The following is a 16,720-nucleotide window of genomic DNA, read 5'->3' as shown; positions in this document are numbered from 1 at the left end:
ACTAGACAATTAGGGACAACTGTATCCCAGAGCCTGCTGAAAGCATGGTAATCCTATGGGTTCCTGGCGGACTCAGTAAATGGAGCATGCAACTCTTGATCTTGGGGTTGTAAATTTGAGCCCCAATATTTAAAAATAAAATCTTCAACAAAACAAAACTCTAGATAATCCTGAACTTGCTTACCTTGCCTCACTTGTTTCTTCCCATAGAAACCACAAAAAAGGCTCCTGCCCATGTTTTTCCCTTGCTTGTTCTGATTCCTGACACCAGTGCTTCCCCATGTGCCCCCCTCTGGCGTCGCATGTCCCTTTCATTTGTTTCTGTTCAGTATAACAAACTATCTTCCCAGTAGCCATTCTTACCTGATCCATCGCTGCCTCCCCATACCTGAAATAAAACCTGTATTTAAAACAATAACAACAACAATAAACCCTTGAGTGATTCAAAAGATGGCAAGAACAGGGGTGCCTGGTTGGCTCAGTCAATAGAACATTTGACTCTTGATCTTAGGGTCGTGAGCTTAAGTCCCACACTGGGCATGGAACTCACTTAAAAAAAAAAAAAAAAAAAAAGATGGCAAGAACAAAGAATAACAAAAGAACAGATAGGATAAATAGAAATCAAATAGGAAAAAAACAGATTTATGCCCAACTATAAGTAGTAACTGCATCAAATATAAATGGGCAAAATACCTTAAAAGTAAGATGAAATAGAGAAAAATCTCCTTGCTTGCTCTTGGCAGAAATTTTCTAGAGAGGACACAGAAAGTGTAAGCAATAAATGGCAAAAATAAGTCAGTGGGACTAAGTCAAATTAAAAAGCACTGCACAACAAAATAATCAACAAAATGAAAAGGCAATCTATGATATGGAAGCAAATATTTGCAAATCATATATCTGATATGGGGTTAATATCCCAATACACTGAACAAGATCTAGCTAAAAATAACATGATTAAAAAATGAACAGAGTACCTGAATAGGTATTTTTCCCAGAAAGACAACAGGTAAATGAAAAGGTACTCAACATCACTAATCATCAGGGAATTCAAATCAAAACTACATACAGCTATCAATTCACACCTGTCTGAATGGCTCTAGTCAAAAAGACAAGTGATAACAAGTGTTGGGAAGGGTATGCAGAAAAAGGGAACCCCCTGCACTGCTGGTGGGAATGTAAATTGGTACATCCACAAGGAAAACAAAATGGAGGTTCCTCAAAAAAATTAAAAATAGAACTCCTATATGATCCAGCAATGCCATTTCTGGGTACATATATAAAAGAACTGAATTCAGGATCTTGAAAGGATATCTGCACCCCCATGTTCACTGCAGCATTATTATTATTATCATTTTAAGTAGGCTCCACACCCAGTTTGGAGCCCAGTGCAGGGGTTGAACTCACAACCCTGAGGTCAAGACCTGAGCTGAGATTGAGAGTAGGACACTTAACCAACTGAACCACCAGATGCCTCTGCAGTATTATTCCCAATAGTCAAGATATGGGAACAATCAAATCTTGAAGTGTATGCCAAAGGATAAATGGATAAAAATGTGGTATACACACACACAGACAGAAATACAATGGAATATTAATTCACCCATGAGAAAGGAGGACATCCTGCCATTTTCAACAACTTGGATGAAACTTGAGGACATTATGCTAAGTGAAGTAAATCAGACCAAAAAAGACAAATACAAGGCTCCTGGCTGGCTCAGTTGGAAGAGCGAGTGACTCTTGATCTCAGGGTCATAAGTTCAAGTCCCATGGTGGGTGTAGAGATTTCTTAAATAAATAAACTTAAAAGGAAAAGAGACAAATACTATATATTATCACTTATATATGGAATCTAAAGAAACCAAACACAGAAAAAAAGTAGTATAGTGACTACCAGGGGTTATGAGGTAGGGAAAATGGGGAGATACAGGTCAAAGGGTACAAACTTCCAGTTATAAGATTATCAAGTTCTAGGAATTTAATGTACAGCATGATGGCTATAACTAATAATACTGTATTATATACTTGAAAGTTGCTAAGAGAGTAGATCTTAAATGTTCTCACAACAAAAAGGAAATGATAATTATGTGACAGGAAAGAGGTATTAGTTAGTTAATGATATAGTGGTTATTATTTTGCAATATATAAATGTATCAAATCAATACACCGTACACCTTAAACTTACACTATGAGATATATATATATATATATATATAATTTAGCAATAAAAGTGGGAAAGAAATTTGGGGGAAAACAAAATTGAGAAAACACTTTAGATATAAGGTTCCAGAAATAATAAATGAAAAAGGATGGAGGGGTGCCTGGGTGGCTCAGTCAGTTGAGCAGACAACTCTTGGTTTTGGCTTGGGTCATAACCTTGTAGTTCATGGGTTCAAACCCATATGGGGCTCTGCACTTATAGTGCAGAGTCTGCATGGGACTCTCTCTCTCCCTCCCTCTCTTAGTTGTGTGCAAGCTTCCTCTCTCAAAATAAAAAAATAAAATTTTAAAAAGGGATGGGGGGCACCTGGGTGGCTCAGTTGGTTGGGCATCTGACTTTGGCTCAAGTCATGATCTCATGGTTTGTGGGTTTGAGCCCCGCATCAGGCTCTGTGCTGACAGCTAGCTCAGAGCCTGAAGCCTGCTTTGGATTCTGTGTTTCCCTCTCTCTGACCCTCCCCTGCTCATGCTGCCTGCCTCTCTCTCTCTCTCTCTCTCTCTCTCTCAGAAATAAAGAAAACATTAAAAAAGTGTGTGTGTGTGGGGAATAACCATGAAAGCATTAGCCAAAGAAAGATGTCTGATTAACATCAAAATAGATTTTTTTTTAATGTTTTATTTATTTCTAGGAGAGAGAGAGAGAGAGAGCGTGAGCAGGGGAGGGTCAGAGAGAGAGGGAGTCACAGACTGAAACAGGCTCCAGGCTCTGAGCTGGCAGTCAGCACAGAGCCCGACGCGGGGCTCGAACCCACGAACCGCGAGATCATGACCTAAGCGAAAGTCGGACGCTTAACCGACTAAGCCACCCAGGCGCCCCAACATCAAAGTAGATTTTTTTTGAATGTTTATTTGTTTTGAGAAAAAGAGAGAGGGAGAGAGAGAGAGAGATAGGGAGGGAGAGAGCACGCACACACGTACACATGAGAGGGACAGAGAAAGAGGGAGAGAAACTGAATCCAAAGCAGGCTCCAAGCTGTCAGCACAGAGCCTGACATACAGCGGGGCTCAATCCCATCCTACAAACCGTGAGCCAAAATCATGAGTCATAAGCTTAATTAAATGAGCCATCCAGGCATACGCCAGAGTAGATTTTAAAGCAAGAAGTACTATGAAAGATAAAAGCATGAAATTCTGTAATGATAATGGTACAATTCAAGAATAAGATATAATAATCCAAAATTTGTATACTCTCAGTAATTCAGGTTAGAAATGCATAAGGTAAAACAAGAGAGAGCTAAAAGGAAAAACAGATAAATTCACAATCAGTACATGTCTTTGAGCTACTGATAGAATATGCACACCAAAAACAAATGAAATCAGAAAGGATGCAAAAGATCTGAAGAATATATCAATGCATATTATCAACTTGACATGCATAGATCATTATATCCAACAAATGGCACAATATTTGTAATTTTCCAGTTCTGGGAGAAAATATTCACAAATGCATAATATTGGTAAGTATTCAGTATATACAAAGAACTCATACATCTCAACAAAAAGATAAACCACCCAATTTTTAAAAACTGGGCAAAACATTTAAATAAAAACTTCCCAAAGATATGTGAATGGCCATTAAATTTATGAAAAAGTACTTAATATCACCAATCATCAGGGAAATGTATGTTAAACCCTTACTGAAATACTACTACACATCTACCAGAATGACTCAAATTAAAACAACTGTCAACACCTAATGTTGGAGAGGATATAAAGCAAACAGAATTTTATATACTGTTGATGCAAGTGTAAAATTTCTACTTAATGAAGAAGTTTGACAACTAATCATAAAACTAAACATATACCTGCCCTATGATCTGACAATTTCATCCTAGGTATTTACTTAAAAGAAATGAAAATTTGAGTCCACAAAAAGACTTGTAAATCAAAAGACTTAAGCCAAAAAAGGTTACAAGAGACAAAGAAAGATATTATATATTAACAAAGGTTCAATACACCAAGAAGATTTAACAATTATAAACATTCACAATACCTAATGACAGATCATTAAAATATATGAAGCAAAAATTGACAGAATTGAAGAGAGATATTAACAGTTCTATAATAAAAGCTGGAGACTTTAATACTCCACTCATAATAATGGTAAGAACAACCAGACAGAAGATGAGCAAGGAAACAGAGAACTTAACACAATTAACCAATTAGAATTAATATACATATAGAACATGCTACCCAACAATAGAATATACATTTTCTCAGTGGCACATGGGACACTTTACAGGACAGACCATATGGTAGGCCACAAATCAACTCTCAATAAATTTATAAAGATAGGTATCATACAAAGAATTTTCTCTGATCTCAATGGGATAAAGTTAGAAATCAGTAACAAAAAAGGAAAACTACAATATTCAAAGGAAATTATTATAAACATACTTCTAAACAACAAATAGATCAAAGAAGAAATCACAAGGAAAATTAGAAATACCTAGAGCTGAATGAAAACAAAAATACAGCATACCAAAACTTACGGGACCAAGTCGAAGAAGTGCTCAGGAGAAAATTTACAGCTATAAACACATTTTAAAAAAAAAGATAGGAAAAAAATCAAGAAAAATCTCAAATTAACTTTACAACTTAAGGAACTAGAAAAAGAAGAATAAACTAAACCCAAAGTTAGCAGCAGGAAGGAAATAATAAAGATTAAAGCAGAGATAAAACAGAACAAAATAAAAAAAATCAAAAGTTGGTTCTTCAAAAAGATCAACAAAATTGACAAACCTTTAGCTAAGTGGACTATGGAGAAAACATTACTAAAATTACTAAAATCAGAAATTAAAACGGAGATAGTACTAGTGATTCTACAGAAATAAAAAGGATTATAAGTATACTATGGAAAACTATATGCCAACAAGTTAGATGAAAAGGTAAAATTCCTAAAAATACAAAACCTACCAAGACTAAACCATGAAAAAATTGAAATTTGAATACTATTACTTAGTACTTACTATAAGTAGTACGTAGATTGAATCAGTAATAAAAACTTTCCCAATAAAGCAAAGCTCTGGATCCAATGGGCTCTTAAAATTCAACAATAACAGACTGATTTTAAAATGGGCCTAACACCCTAACACCTTACCAAAGAAAATATACCGATGGTAAATAGGCTGATGCAAAGATGGTTCACATATTACCAAGAAAATAGAAATTAAAACAATGAGATACCATTAGACACAATTAGAATGGCCAAAATGTGGAATACTGACAGTACCCTTTGGTATTGTGGAGGATGTGGAGCAAAAGAATTCTCATTCAATGCTAGCAGGAATGGAAAATGGTATGGCCCCTTTGGAAGACAGTTTGGTCATTTCTTATAAAATTAAATATACTTTACCATACAATCCAGCAATGGCACTCTCTGGTATTTACTCAAAGGAGTTTAAAAACATATCCACACAAAAAATTGCAGAGAGGTTTTTTTTCAAGGCAATGAAAATAACTCTGTATCATGATGGGAATTTGTCAATTATACATTTGTAAACCCATGGAATGTATGGAGAGATGAACCCTAATGTAAACTATGATGATTACGTTTTGTCAGTGTAGGTTCATCAGTTATATTCTGGTGGAGGATTTTGATAATGGGGGAAGCTGTGCATGTACAAGGGATAAGAATTTATGAGATATATCCTACCTTCCTTTCAATTTTGCTGTGAACCTAACTGTAACTGCTCTAGAAATAGTCTTTTTTTAAAAACTTTTTTTCTGTTTATTCATTTTTGAGAAAGAGAGACAGAGCATGAGCAGGGGAGGGGCAGAGAAGGAAGTAGACACAGATTATGAAGCAGGCTTCAGGCTCTGAGCTGTCAGCACAGAGCCCGATGCAGGGCTCAAACTCTCGGGCCACAAGATTATGACATAAGCCGAAGTCAGACAGTTAACTGACAGAGCCACTCAGGCGCCCCTGTGTCAGTTGTTTTTTTTTTTTTAATTTTTTTTAATGTTTTTATGTATTTCTAGGAGAGAGAGAGAGAGAGAGAGAGAGAGAGAGGGAGACAGCGTGAGCAGGGGAGGGTCAGAGAGAGAGGGAATCACAGACTCTGAAACAGGCTCCAGGCTCTGAGCGGGCAGTCAGCACAGAGCCCGACGCGGGGCTCGAACCCACGAACGCGAGATCATGACCCAAGCGAAAGTTGGACGCTTAACCGACTAAGCCACCCAGGCGTCCCCCTGTGTCAGTTTTTTTAATAATTGACAATTCTGGGTACCTGAGTGGCTCAGTTGGTTAAGTGCTCAACACTTGCTTTTGGCTCAGGAAAGGACCTCACAGTTCATGAGTCTGACAGCCCAGTGCCTGTTTGAGATTCTTCTTTCTCTCTGCCCCTCCTCTCCCAAAATAAATAAATAAACTTTAAGAAAATTGATAAATTCAAGGATCTCTTCAATAGTCTCCTGTCTAATATTCTTTTTCATTATTTTCTAGGATATTCACATTTCTTTATTCTCCTTTTCTTCTTTTCCCCTCCAAACTGGCAAACATGTCCATTAAGAGGAAATATAATGAAGTTCATTATAGCATTATTTTTAACAGCAAAAAAAAAAAAACAAAAAAAAACAGGCAGGGTTGAAAGCCTTAATAGCTAATTATATGGAAAGATAAAGTGAATATCAAATAGATATATGACAAAATGTGATAAAGCAATTAACTGTTATACATGTACACTTATTCATAAGAAAAATAAGCAGTACTGCAAAATTTTATAAAACAAACTATACAACTTCCATTTTAAAAATTAAATGCCGGGGCGTGTGGGTGGCTCAGTAGGTTAAGCATCAACTTCAGCTCAGGTCATAATCTCATGATACGTGAGTTTGGGTCCCGTGTCAGGTTCTGTGCTGACAGCTCAGAGCTTGGAGCCTGCCTCAGATTCTGTTTCTCCCTCTCTCTCTGCCCCTCCCCTGCTCACTCTCCTCACTCGCTCTCTCAAAAGTAAACAGACGTTAAAATTTTTTAAAAATAAATAAAAAATTAAATGGCGAGTGAACAGGATGTAAGATGAATAAGCATCTCACTTTTACCTGGGCTATTGGGGTCCTAGGACCTAAAGCTTTTACCACGGAAACTGGAAGAGTCCTGGCTAAATTGAGGTAACAGTAATCCTAGATATATGTACATTATTGAAATGCTAAAAAGATGTAAATGAAATATCAATCATTATCTGAAGGGAAAATAGTTATAAGTAATGGTTTCTATATGCTTTTCTTTTTTTCAGTGTTAAAAGTGATACAATACATCTTTATATGAACAAGGAAAGTTTACTAAGGGTATTTTATTGAAAATCTCAAAATAGAATTATAGTTAAAATTCAAGAGAAAACAGACTTGGCTTATACCAATAAAAAAGAAAAGAGAGAAGAGCCAAATAACTAAAACCAGGAAAAGAACGGGACTATTTACAACCAGCCTACAGAAATAAAAAGCTTTATATGAGCTTACTATTTACAGCTGTGTCCCAATACATAAGACTACCAAGATGAAACAAATTCCTAGAACCCACAAATAAAAGTAACGTAAGAGAAAACATCAACAGATGGGGGCACCTGGGTGGCTCATTCAGTTAAACATCTGATTCTTGATTTTGACCACATATCAGGCTGTGTGCTGGCAGCGTGGAGCCTACTTGGGATTCTCTCTCTCCTTCTCTCTCTGGCCTTTCCATGCTTGTGCTTTCTCTCTCTCTCAGAACAAATTAAAAAAACATTAAAAAAAAAAAAGAAAGAAAATATTAACAGACCTATAGTAAGTAAACATTGAATAAATAATCAGAAACAAAGTCCAGAACCAGATGCCTTCACTGGTGAGTTATACCAAACATTTAAAGAAGAATTAATACCAATTCCTCACCAACTCTTCCAAAAACTAAAAGAATACTTCCTAACTCATTCTATGAAGGCAGTATTAGCCTGATACCAAAGAAAAATCACAAACCAAGAAAATCACAAAAAAAAAAAAGAAAATTACAGTGTCGTTTATAAATAGAGATGTAATGATTATAAGCCAAGACAAAGCAGTATTTATCCCAGAAATGCAAGAGTGGTTCAATGTAACAAAATCAGTAATGTAATATATTACGTTAACACAATGAAGGAGAAAAACCATTATGATCATCTTAACTGACAACCAAAAGGTATATAACAGAATGCAACAACCTTTCATGAAAACAAAACACTCAAAAAATTAGAAATAGAAAAAACTTCCTCAATATGATAAAGGGCATTTATGAAAATCCCATAGCTAACATCATCCTCAATGATGAAAAACTGAAAAAAAGTTTATCCCTAAGATTAGGAACAAGGATGCTCATTTTCACCACTGCCATCAAAGCTATAATTAGAGCAAATAGAAAAGAAAAACAAAAGGCATCCAAATTGGAAAGAAGTAAATCTTTATTTATAGGGGACATGATCTTATGTACAGAAGTCCACAGTATCCATATGAAAGACACTACAGCTAATAAATGCAGCAAAATTGTATTGTAAAAACCAACACACATAAATCAGCTGCTCCTATATACCAGCAATGAATAATCTGAAGAGGAAATTAGGACAGTAATTCCATTTACAATAGCATCTAAAAGAATAACTAAATTGATTAAATTTAAGCAACTATAACCCTTGTATACTGAAAACTACAAAACATTGCTGAACAACATTAAAGAAGACCTAAATAACTGTTTACAAAAGACATACTGTGTTCATGGATGGTAAGACTTAATATTGGTCAATACTACCAAGCATGATCTACAAATTTAAACAATCCCTAACAAAATTCCAACAACAGAAATGGAAAAGCCATCCTCAAATTCATATGGAATGGCAAGAGGCCCCAAATAGCCAAAACTATTCTTAAAAAGAATAATAAAAGTTGTCCCTGATCTCAAACTTAGTGCAAAGCTACAGTAATCAAAACAGTATGACATTAGCATAAAGATGGATGTGTAGACAAAAGGAATAGAACTGAGAGTTCAGAAATAAACCTATACAATATGACCAACAGATTTCACAAAGACGCCAAGACAATTCAACAGAGAAAGAACAGTGTCTTCAATAGAGGGCACTGGAACACTGAACAACTGGATTTCCACATACAAAAGAATAAAGTTGGACCTCTACCTCACATTATATCCAAAAACTAACTCAAAATGAATCAAATAACCTGTAAATAAGAGCTAAGACCATAAAGCTCTTAGAAGAAAACATAAGGGTAAATCTTCACAACCTTGGATTTGGCAATGGATAATTAGACATGACACCAAAAGTATAAACAACAACAACAAAAAATAGACCAAATGGACTTCATCCAAATTTAAAACTTTTGTATATCAAAGGTCATCATCATCAAGAAAGTGAAAAGACGGTGGCTCAGTTGGTTAAGCATCCGACTTCGGCTCAGGTCATGATCTCATGGTTTGTGGGTTCGAGTCCTGCATCGGGCTCTGTGCTGACAGCTCAGAGCCTGGAGCCTGCTTCAGATTCTGTCTCTCCTGCTCTCTCTGCACCCCCCTCGTCCCTCCCCCTCTCATGCTCTGTCTTCGTCTCTCAAAAATAAATATTAAAAGGAAAAGAAAAGAAAAGAAAGTGAAAAGACAAAGCACAGAATGGGAGAAAATATTTACAAATCATGTATCTGATAAGGACTTAATATTCAGAATACATAAGGATCCCTTGTAACGCAACAGAGAGACAACTCAAATTTTAAAATAGGCAAAGGACTTGAATAGACCTTTCTCCAAAGAAGATATGCAAATGGCCAATAAGCACATGAAAAGATGATCAACATTATTAGTCATTAAAGAAATACAACCCAGAACATCAAGATACTACTTCACACCCAGTATGATGGCTATAATCAAATAACAAAAAATTACAGCATTTGTGAGGATGTGGAATAACTGGAATTCCAGTATATTACTGATGAGAATGGAAACAGTACAGCCACTAAGGACCACTGGCAGTTCCTCAAAAAGTTAAACATGAAATTACCATGTGATCGAGTATTTTCACTCTTAGGTACACACCCAAATTTGAAAACACTGACTCAAACAGATACCTGTACACCAATATTATCGTAGCATTTGTTCACAATAGCCAAAAGACGGCACAATCTAGTATCCATCAACAGATGAATGGATAAACCACGGTACATACAATGGGATATTATTCAGCTATAAAAAGGAATAAAGTACACGCTATAACATGGTTGACCTGCAAAGTGATTATACTACACATTATGCTAAGTGACATAAGCTATACACAAAAGCACAAATATTGTATAATTCCATTTATATGAAATATCTAGAATAAGCAAACTCATAGACAAAAAGTAGATTAGAGATTGGGTAGAAGGGGAAGGAGTTATTGCTAGTAAATACAAAGTTTCTGTTTGGGGTGATGGAAAAGTTTTGAAAACAGATAATGGTAATGGTTGCACAATGTGTGCATAATTAATGCCACAAATTGTACACTTAAAAATGGTAAATTTGATGATTATTTTAGCATAACACACACATATACACACAAGACCTTGGTACATATCCTTATGTCAAATAATAATCCTAGATTTCAACAACACTAAAATTAACTGTATGAGACTTTACAGAAGTCAGAGTTCTTCTGCAATATTTAATTCTGTAGTAATACAAGTCATTAGACTCTTCAAACCACTGTACTAAAATGCCAAACACGTAAGTTAAAGCAAAATAATATTCTTTTCCATTTATTCAATAATCCAAGAAGCTCAAGTAGATATATAAAACTATCTGCTTTCATACTATACACATATATCTATGCAAGTGATTATAAAATGGACTACTGCCTATGTCTTATTGTTTTTTTTACTCTGCCAGGAATAGATATTAAGTCAATGTTAGTCACTGACAGTAAGCCTTTAACACTTACAAAATATACTGCTCCGAAGCTTCCATGGCCAATTTCTCTGAGATCTGTGAAGAGCTTCTCTGGATCTTCTTTGAAGAAGAGTTCTGCAATTTCAGGGTCCTTCAGGCTGCCCGCTCGGTTAGTTGATGGCATCCTGCTGGGCAATCAGTTCTCTGATTCTACTTTTATACTGCTATCCCAATCCCTGGTTCATCTGTATAAATGAAGCCACGCTGGCATAAACTATTGAAAAGAAATAAGAGAAGAAAAAGGTCAGGAAAAGCAAAATCCACTACGAATAATTACTATAAGACCATTTTCTGACAGCATATACAAAATTATCTGCAGCCTAGAATTTCACTGAGATGGAAGTGTGGTCTACTAGTACAATAGTTCCTCTATCTGAAAACATACCATTGCCAGTGTTTAATCAACTCTAATACAGACATTCCAAAGAAAAATACAATGGGAGAAAGTAATGAATTTCACGCAGACAACTGTTTCCCCCAATAAACCTGATGCACATTAAAATATGGCCTTTATCAAATCTGTATCATTAGATAAGTAGGTATTACAGATAACCAGTAAATTCCCTGGTGTTCTGTTATCAGTACCTTTATAACAGATTACTCAATTTTAAAAATAGCTGTCATAATTGAGAGGCTTCTGAACCTGGGTTCTGGAATGACACTGCCACTGCCTGGACATGAATTCTGGCAACACTATTTATGAACTGTGGACTTGTGTAGCCTCATTTTCCTAATCTGTACAATGAAAATAACATACTTCATAGAATAGGAGAGCATCCTATTCTCCAGGAAATCAGAGAAATAAGAAATAATGAATGACATTTACTCTATCAAATAGGAAAGGATAACACAAAACTATAGCATCATTAGAATACTAAAAATAGGACAAGCAAATTAATAACCTAAAAGATAGTCGAGAAACAAATCCGTGTATGTCTACCCTGGAATTTAGCATACAATTAAAGGAAGAAATAAATGTGGAGACAACTGAGAACTCACTCAGAAAAAAATATATAAAAATTATAACCCTATCACAATCTTACATAAACATTACTGACTTATAGAGGTATCCCAAGTAAATGAGGAAAAAAGGAATCAGATATATACAAGTGATGTTTGGAGACGCCAGTAACCATTTGGTAAAAAAATAAAACACCTGTTACTCAAACTGAACACTAGAACTACACAGAGGCAATACAAACATAAATACAACATACAGGAATTACATATTGGAAACACAAACATAAAAAATGAAACTGGGGCACCTGGCTGGCTCAACTGAAAGAGAATGTGACTCTTGATCTTGGAGTTGTGAGTTTGAGCCCTATACTGGGTGTAGAGATTATGTAAAATAAATACAATTTTTAAAAATGAAATTATACAAGTACTAGAAGGAAATAAGTTAAGTTCCTCCATAATAAGGAACTGAGGAAACTTTCCTAACTGTTCCAAAACCCAAAACAATAATGACAAAGACTGATACATATTTAACAATATAAAAAAGAAAACTTGGGAGGAAAAGCCATGGAAAAAGACACCCCCAACAAAAAAAAATGATAAACTTGGGGGGAAAGTTTGAAACTTATGTTTACAAAGGGGTAATATCCCTAATATGTTAAGACTTTAAAAAAAAAAAAAGAAAGAAAAGAAGAAGAAAGAAGAAAGAAGAAAAGAAAGAAAAGAAAAAAGGAAAGAAAAAAAAGAAAACGAAAAAGAAAAAAAGAAAAAAAAAGAAAAGAAACGAAAGAAAAAAAGAAAGAAAAAAGAAAAGAAGAAAAAAAAGAAAGAAAAAAGAAAAAAGAAAAGAGAGGTGCCTGCATAGCTCAGTTGGTTAAGCATCAGACTTGGGCTGAGGTCATAATCTCACTGTTTGTGGATTCAAGCCCTGTGACACGTCCCACACTGTCAGTGTGGAGCCTGCTTGGGAATCTCTCTTCTTCTCTCTGCCCCTTCCTCACTCACGCTTTTTCTATCTCAAAATAAATAAGCGTTAAAAGGGGGGGGGGAATACAACAATCTAATATCTTTATATCAGAAAGTTTCTGAAAACAGCACACAGAAAAGATTCCAGCAGATATGTGTAATTCACAGAAGAAAAAAAATAAGGAAACAACCATTAAACATATGAAAATATGTTCAAAATCACTCCAAGTAAAAGGTGTACAAATTAAAACTATACTAAAATTTCATTTTGTATCTATCAGAAAGGCAAAAATTGACCACATGTTGACAGTGGGATAGAACGGAAATATGTATGCACTCATCCATTAGCAACAGTAAAGAAAATATATATATAAACCTTATGGAGAAAAATCTAGCAAAAACATATGCACTTACCCTTTCAAACAAAAATATCACTTTATAGAATCTATACCAAAGATACTTATAGAAAACATAAGAAATGATAAATGTACAAGGTCAGGAACTAGAAATCAATACAGAGCTCATGGAAGTGTTAAACAGTACAATGATTTTGGAAAATTGTTTAGCAGATGCATGTCAAGAAAAGTAAGTATTTACTGTAAGAAGGAGCAATTCCTGAACTAGCTGTCACTTATTCAAAGAAAACACAGGCACACAAAAACATAGTAGCTTTATTCTTAACAGTCCAAAACTGCAAATAACACAAATGTCTATCAACAAATAAATGTAGAATAGAATTACGGTATATTCACACAATGAAATACTATTCACAGCAATAAAAAGGAATAAACTAATAATACACGTAGGAAAACAGATGAGTATCAAAACCAAAGCATTATGCTCACTCAGTAAAAGAAGCCAGAAACAAAGTATTCACATTTAATGATTCCCCTGATAAATTCTCAAATAGACAGAACTAATCTAAAGTAATCCATGGTTACCTGGGAAGGTATGGGAGAGGATGTAGGTATGTAAGAGAAGAATTATTGGTTTCTTCTCCTGAAACCAAGACTACACTGTATGCTAACTAACTTGAATTAAAAAAAAAAAAAAGAAAAAAAGAATTAGAAAAGAAAAGCATTACTTGTTAATCTAGACATCCACATTATCTGAATTTTTACAGTAACTGCTTTTATAATTTTAAGAAATTTTACTTTACAATGTACTTCAAATTAAAGAAAAATAAAATGGAACATTTTTACAACTAGAATAATAACATATTCTGACTAGGAAGAACATCGAAAAGGCTATTAGCATTTTTTTTAATTCACAAAAGACTAATGCATTTTTTTAATGTTTATTTATTTTTGAGAGAGAGAAAGAGTGTGAGTAAGCAAGGGGCAGAGAGAGAGAGGGAGACACAGAATCCGAAGCAGGCTCCAGGCTTTGAGCTATCAGCACAGTGCCTAACGCAGGGCTCAAACCAACAAACCCTGAGATCATGATCGAAGCTTAGGTCAGATGTTTAACAACTAAGCCATCCAGGTGCCCCAAGATTAATAGATTCTAAAATTTTGTATGTCAAAAATATTGAATCAAACACAGAAACTGAAACATCCAGAGTGAACACAATTAAGGATTAATATTTCTTAAATATATAGATATCATTCAAATCATTCAGAGAAAGTAGCTAATTCACCAACATATAAATAGCCAAAGGATATACATCAGCATTCCATAAACAGGTAATACAAATTACTGGGCAGAAAAGTTAAAATGTGAAGAATGAAGGGAACATGGGGCGCCTGGGTGGCTTAGTTGGTAAAGGTCCGACTTTCGCTTAGGTCATGATCTCGTGGTTCGTGGGTTCGAGCCCCGCATCGGGCTCTGTGCTGACTGCCAGCTCAGAGCCTGGAGCCTATTTCAGAGTCTGTATCTCCCTCTCTCTCTGACCCTCCCCTGCTCACGCTGTCTCTCTCTCCCTCTCTCTCCTAGAAATAAATAAAAATATTAAAAAAAAAAAAAAAGAATGAAGGGAACAGCCATGAGTTTTCTAATTCTCTTTTCATCCTTTAACTCCTAGTTTGGCCTAAGAATGGCCTGAGTTACAGAACTATGTTGAGGGTGCTGACAAGGAAACCCTTAAAAAAATCCCCTCTTTCTGTTCAAAGGAGCAGGAAAAGGAGATCCTGTAATCTAGAGACTGTAGGGGGGAAAGCCATTTTCTTTTTTTCTCTCCTCAGCCACAGAATGCACTGCCCTAGCAACAGAAAAAAAACAAAACAAAAAAACCCAAAGACTGTGAGAAAACTGCTCTCTGACCAGAAAAATTGGGAACCAGGGCCCCTGTTGGTCCAAAAAGTATGAGGGGGAATTCTTTTTATTTTTCTAAACTCCTTTCTCCTTTCCCCACTTCACTTAAGAGTAGCCCCAGTGATGAGTAACTATACAATGCACAGGTCTAAATAAATGCTCACAGAAAAATCTGTCCTTCAGATCAAAAGAACAGGGAGCTTTGGATTCTGTGTCTCCTTCTCTCTCTGACCCTCCCCCACTTGTGCTCTGTCTCTATCCTCTCTCTCAAAAATGAATAAACATTAAAAAAAAAAAAAAAAAGAATAGGTGCCTAGGTGGCTTGGTTGGTTAAACGTCCAACTTCGGCTCAGGTCATGATCTCATGGTTGGTTTGTTAAGGTCAAGCCCCGTGTCTGGCTCTGTGCTGACAGCTCAGAGTCTGGAGCCTGCTTCAGATTCTGTGTTTCCATCTCTCTCTACCCCTCTCCTGCTCACACCTTCCCTCTGTGTGTGTGTGTGTGTCTCTCTCTCTCTCTTCCTGGAGGAGAGAGGAGGAGGAGGAAAGAGGGGAGGCAGAAGGGCTTGAGGAAGGAAAAAGAAGGAAAAGGAGAAGAACAGGGAAAAACCACTGGAAACTGAAGAGAATGGAGGAAAACCATGGAGAAGGGAGAGCTGGAAAATATATCCCTAATTCTTTTGTTCTGGAATAAACCAAAACAAATACTGTATTTGCAGTTGTGCAAAATACACTTAAAGAAGTGTAGCAAAGACTAAACTAAAGGGAACTAATCTATATTATACACCACTCCCAAGTCTCATGCTATCACTGAGAGGCATAGCACAGGGCAAATCCAACTGCTACTGGAACTACTACCAACAGAAAGACAGAACTTCCCATACAAACCAGTTGGTATCTACTAAAACAAAGAAAACAAATCAACATTCTCTAGAGGATATTAATACGATTCAGAAATATTCACAATGTCCAAGATAAAATCCAATATTATCCTACATGCAAAAACACATAAACACACCAATAAACACACACACACACAAAACTGATCAATGTAACAAATTATCAACGGAAGAGAGGACCAACAATTGCCTATTTTGAGATGACTTATGCTGGAATAATCACACAAAGACTTTAAAGCAGTTATTATAATCATAATAAACGAGGTAATGGTTAACACTCTGTAAACAACTGAAAAGACATCAGTTCTTAGTAGAGAAATATAAAGTATTTCTTAAAAACAACATGAAAAAATTAGAATTGAAATATACAGTATCAGAAATGCGGGGCACCTGGCTGGCCCAGTATGTAAAGCATGCAAATCTTGATCTTGGAATTCTGAGTTCAAACCGCACACTAGGCATGGAGTTTACTTAAAAAAAAAAAAACCAAAAAACAAAAAAAAC

General features: G+C 35.6%; 1 protein-coding gene across 1 annotated transcript in view; it reads right to left on the bottom strand.

Annotated features, from left to right (window-relative positions):
• The window catches only part of TAOK1 (TAO kinase 1), a 155,013-nt gene that overhangs the window by 76,829 nt on the left and 61,464 nt on the right, over nt 1–16,720 (bottom strand). The window contains exon 2 of the mRNA XM_039251701.1: nt 11,136–11,357. Within this exon, the coding sequence (XP_039107632.1) occupies nt 11,136–11,267 (132 nt within the window). The 5' untranslated portion in view covers nt 11,268–11,357. The remainder of the gene's footprint in view (nt 1–11,135; nt 11,358–16,720) is intronic.

This window comes from Hyaena hyaena, unplaced genomic scaffold (assembly GCF_003009895.1).
Source record: "Hyaena hyaena isolate Hyena2069 unplaced genomic scaffold, ASM300989v1 scaffold_10, whole genome shotgun sequence".
NCBI classification, from domain to species: Eukaryota; Metazoa; Chordata; class Mammalia; order Carnivora; family Hyaenidae; genus Hyaena; species Hyaena hyaena.
Note: the sequence above shows the minus strand (reverse complement) of the source record. Positions and strands in the feature narration are given on the sequence as shown.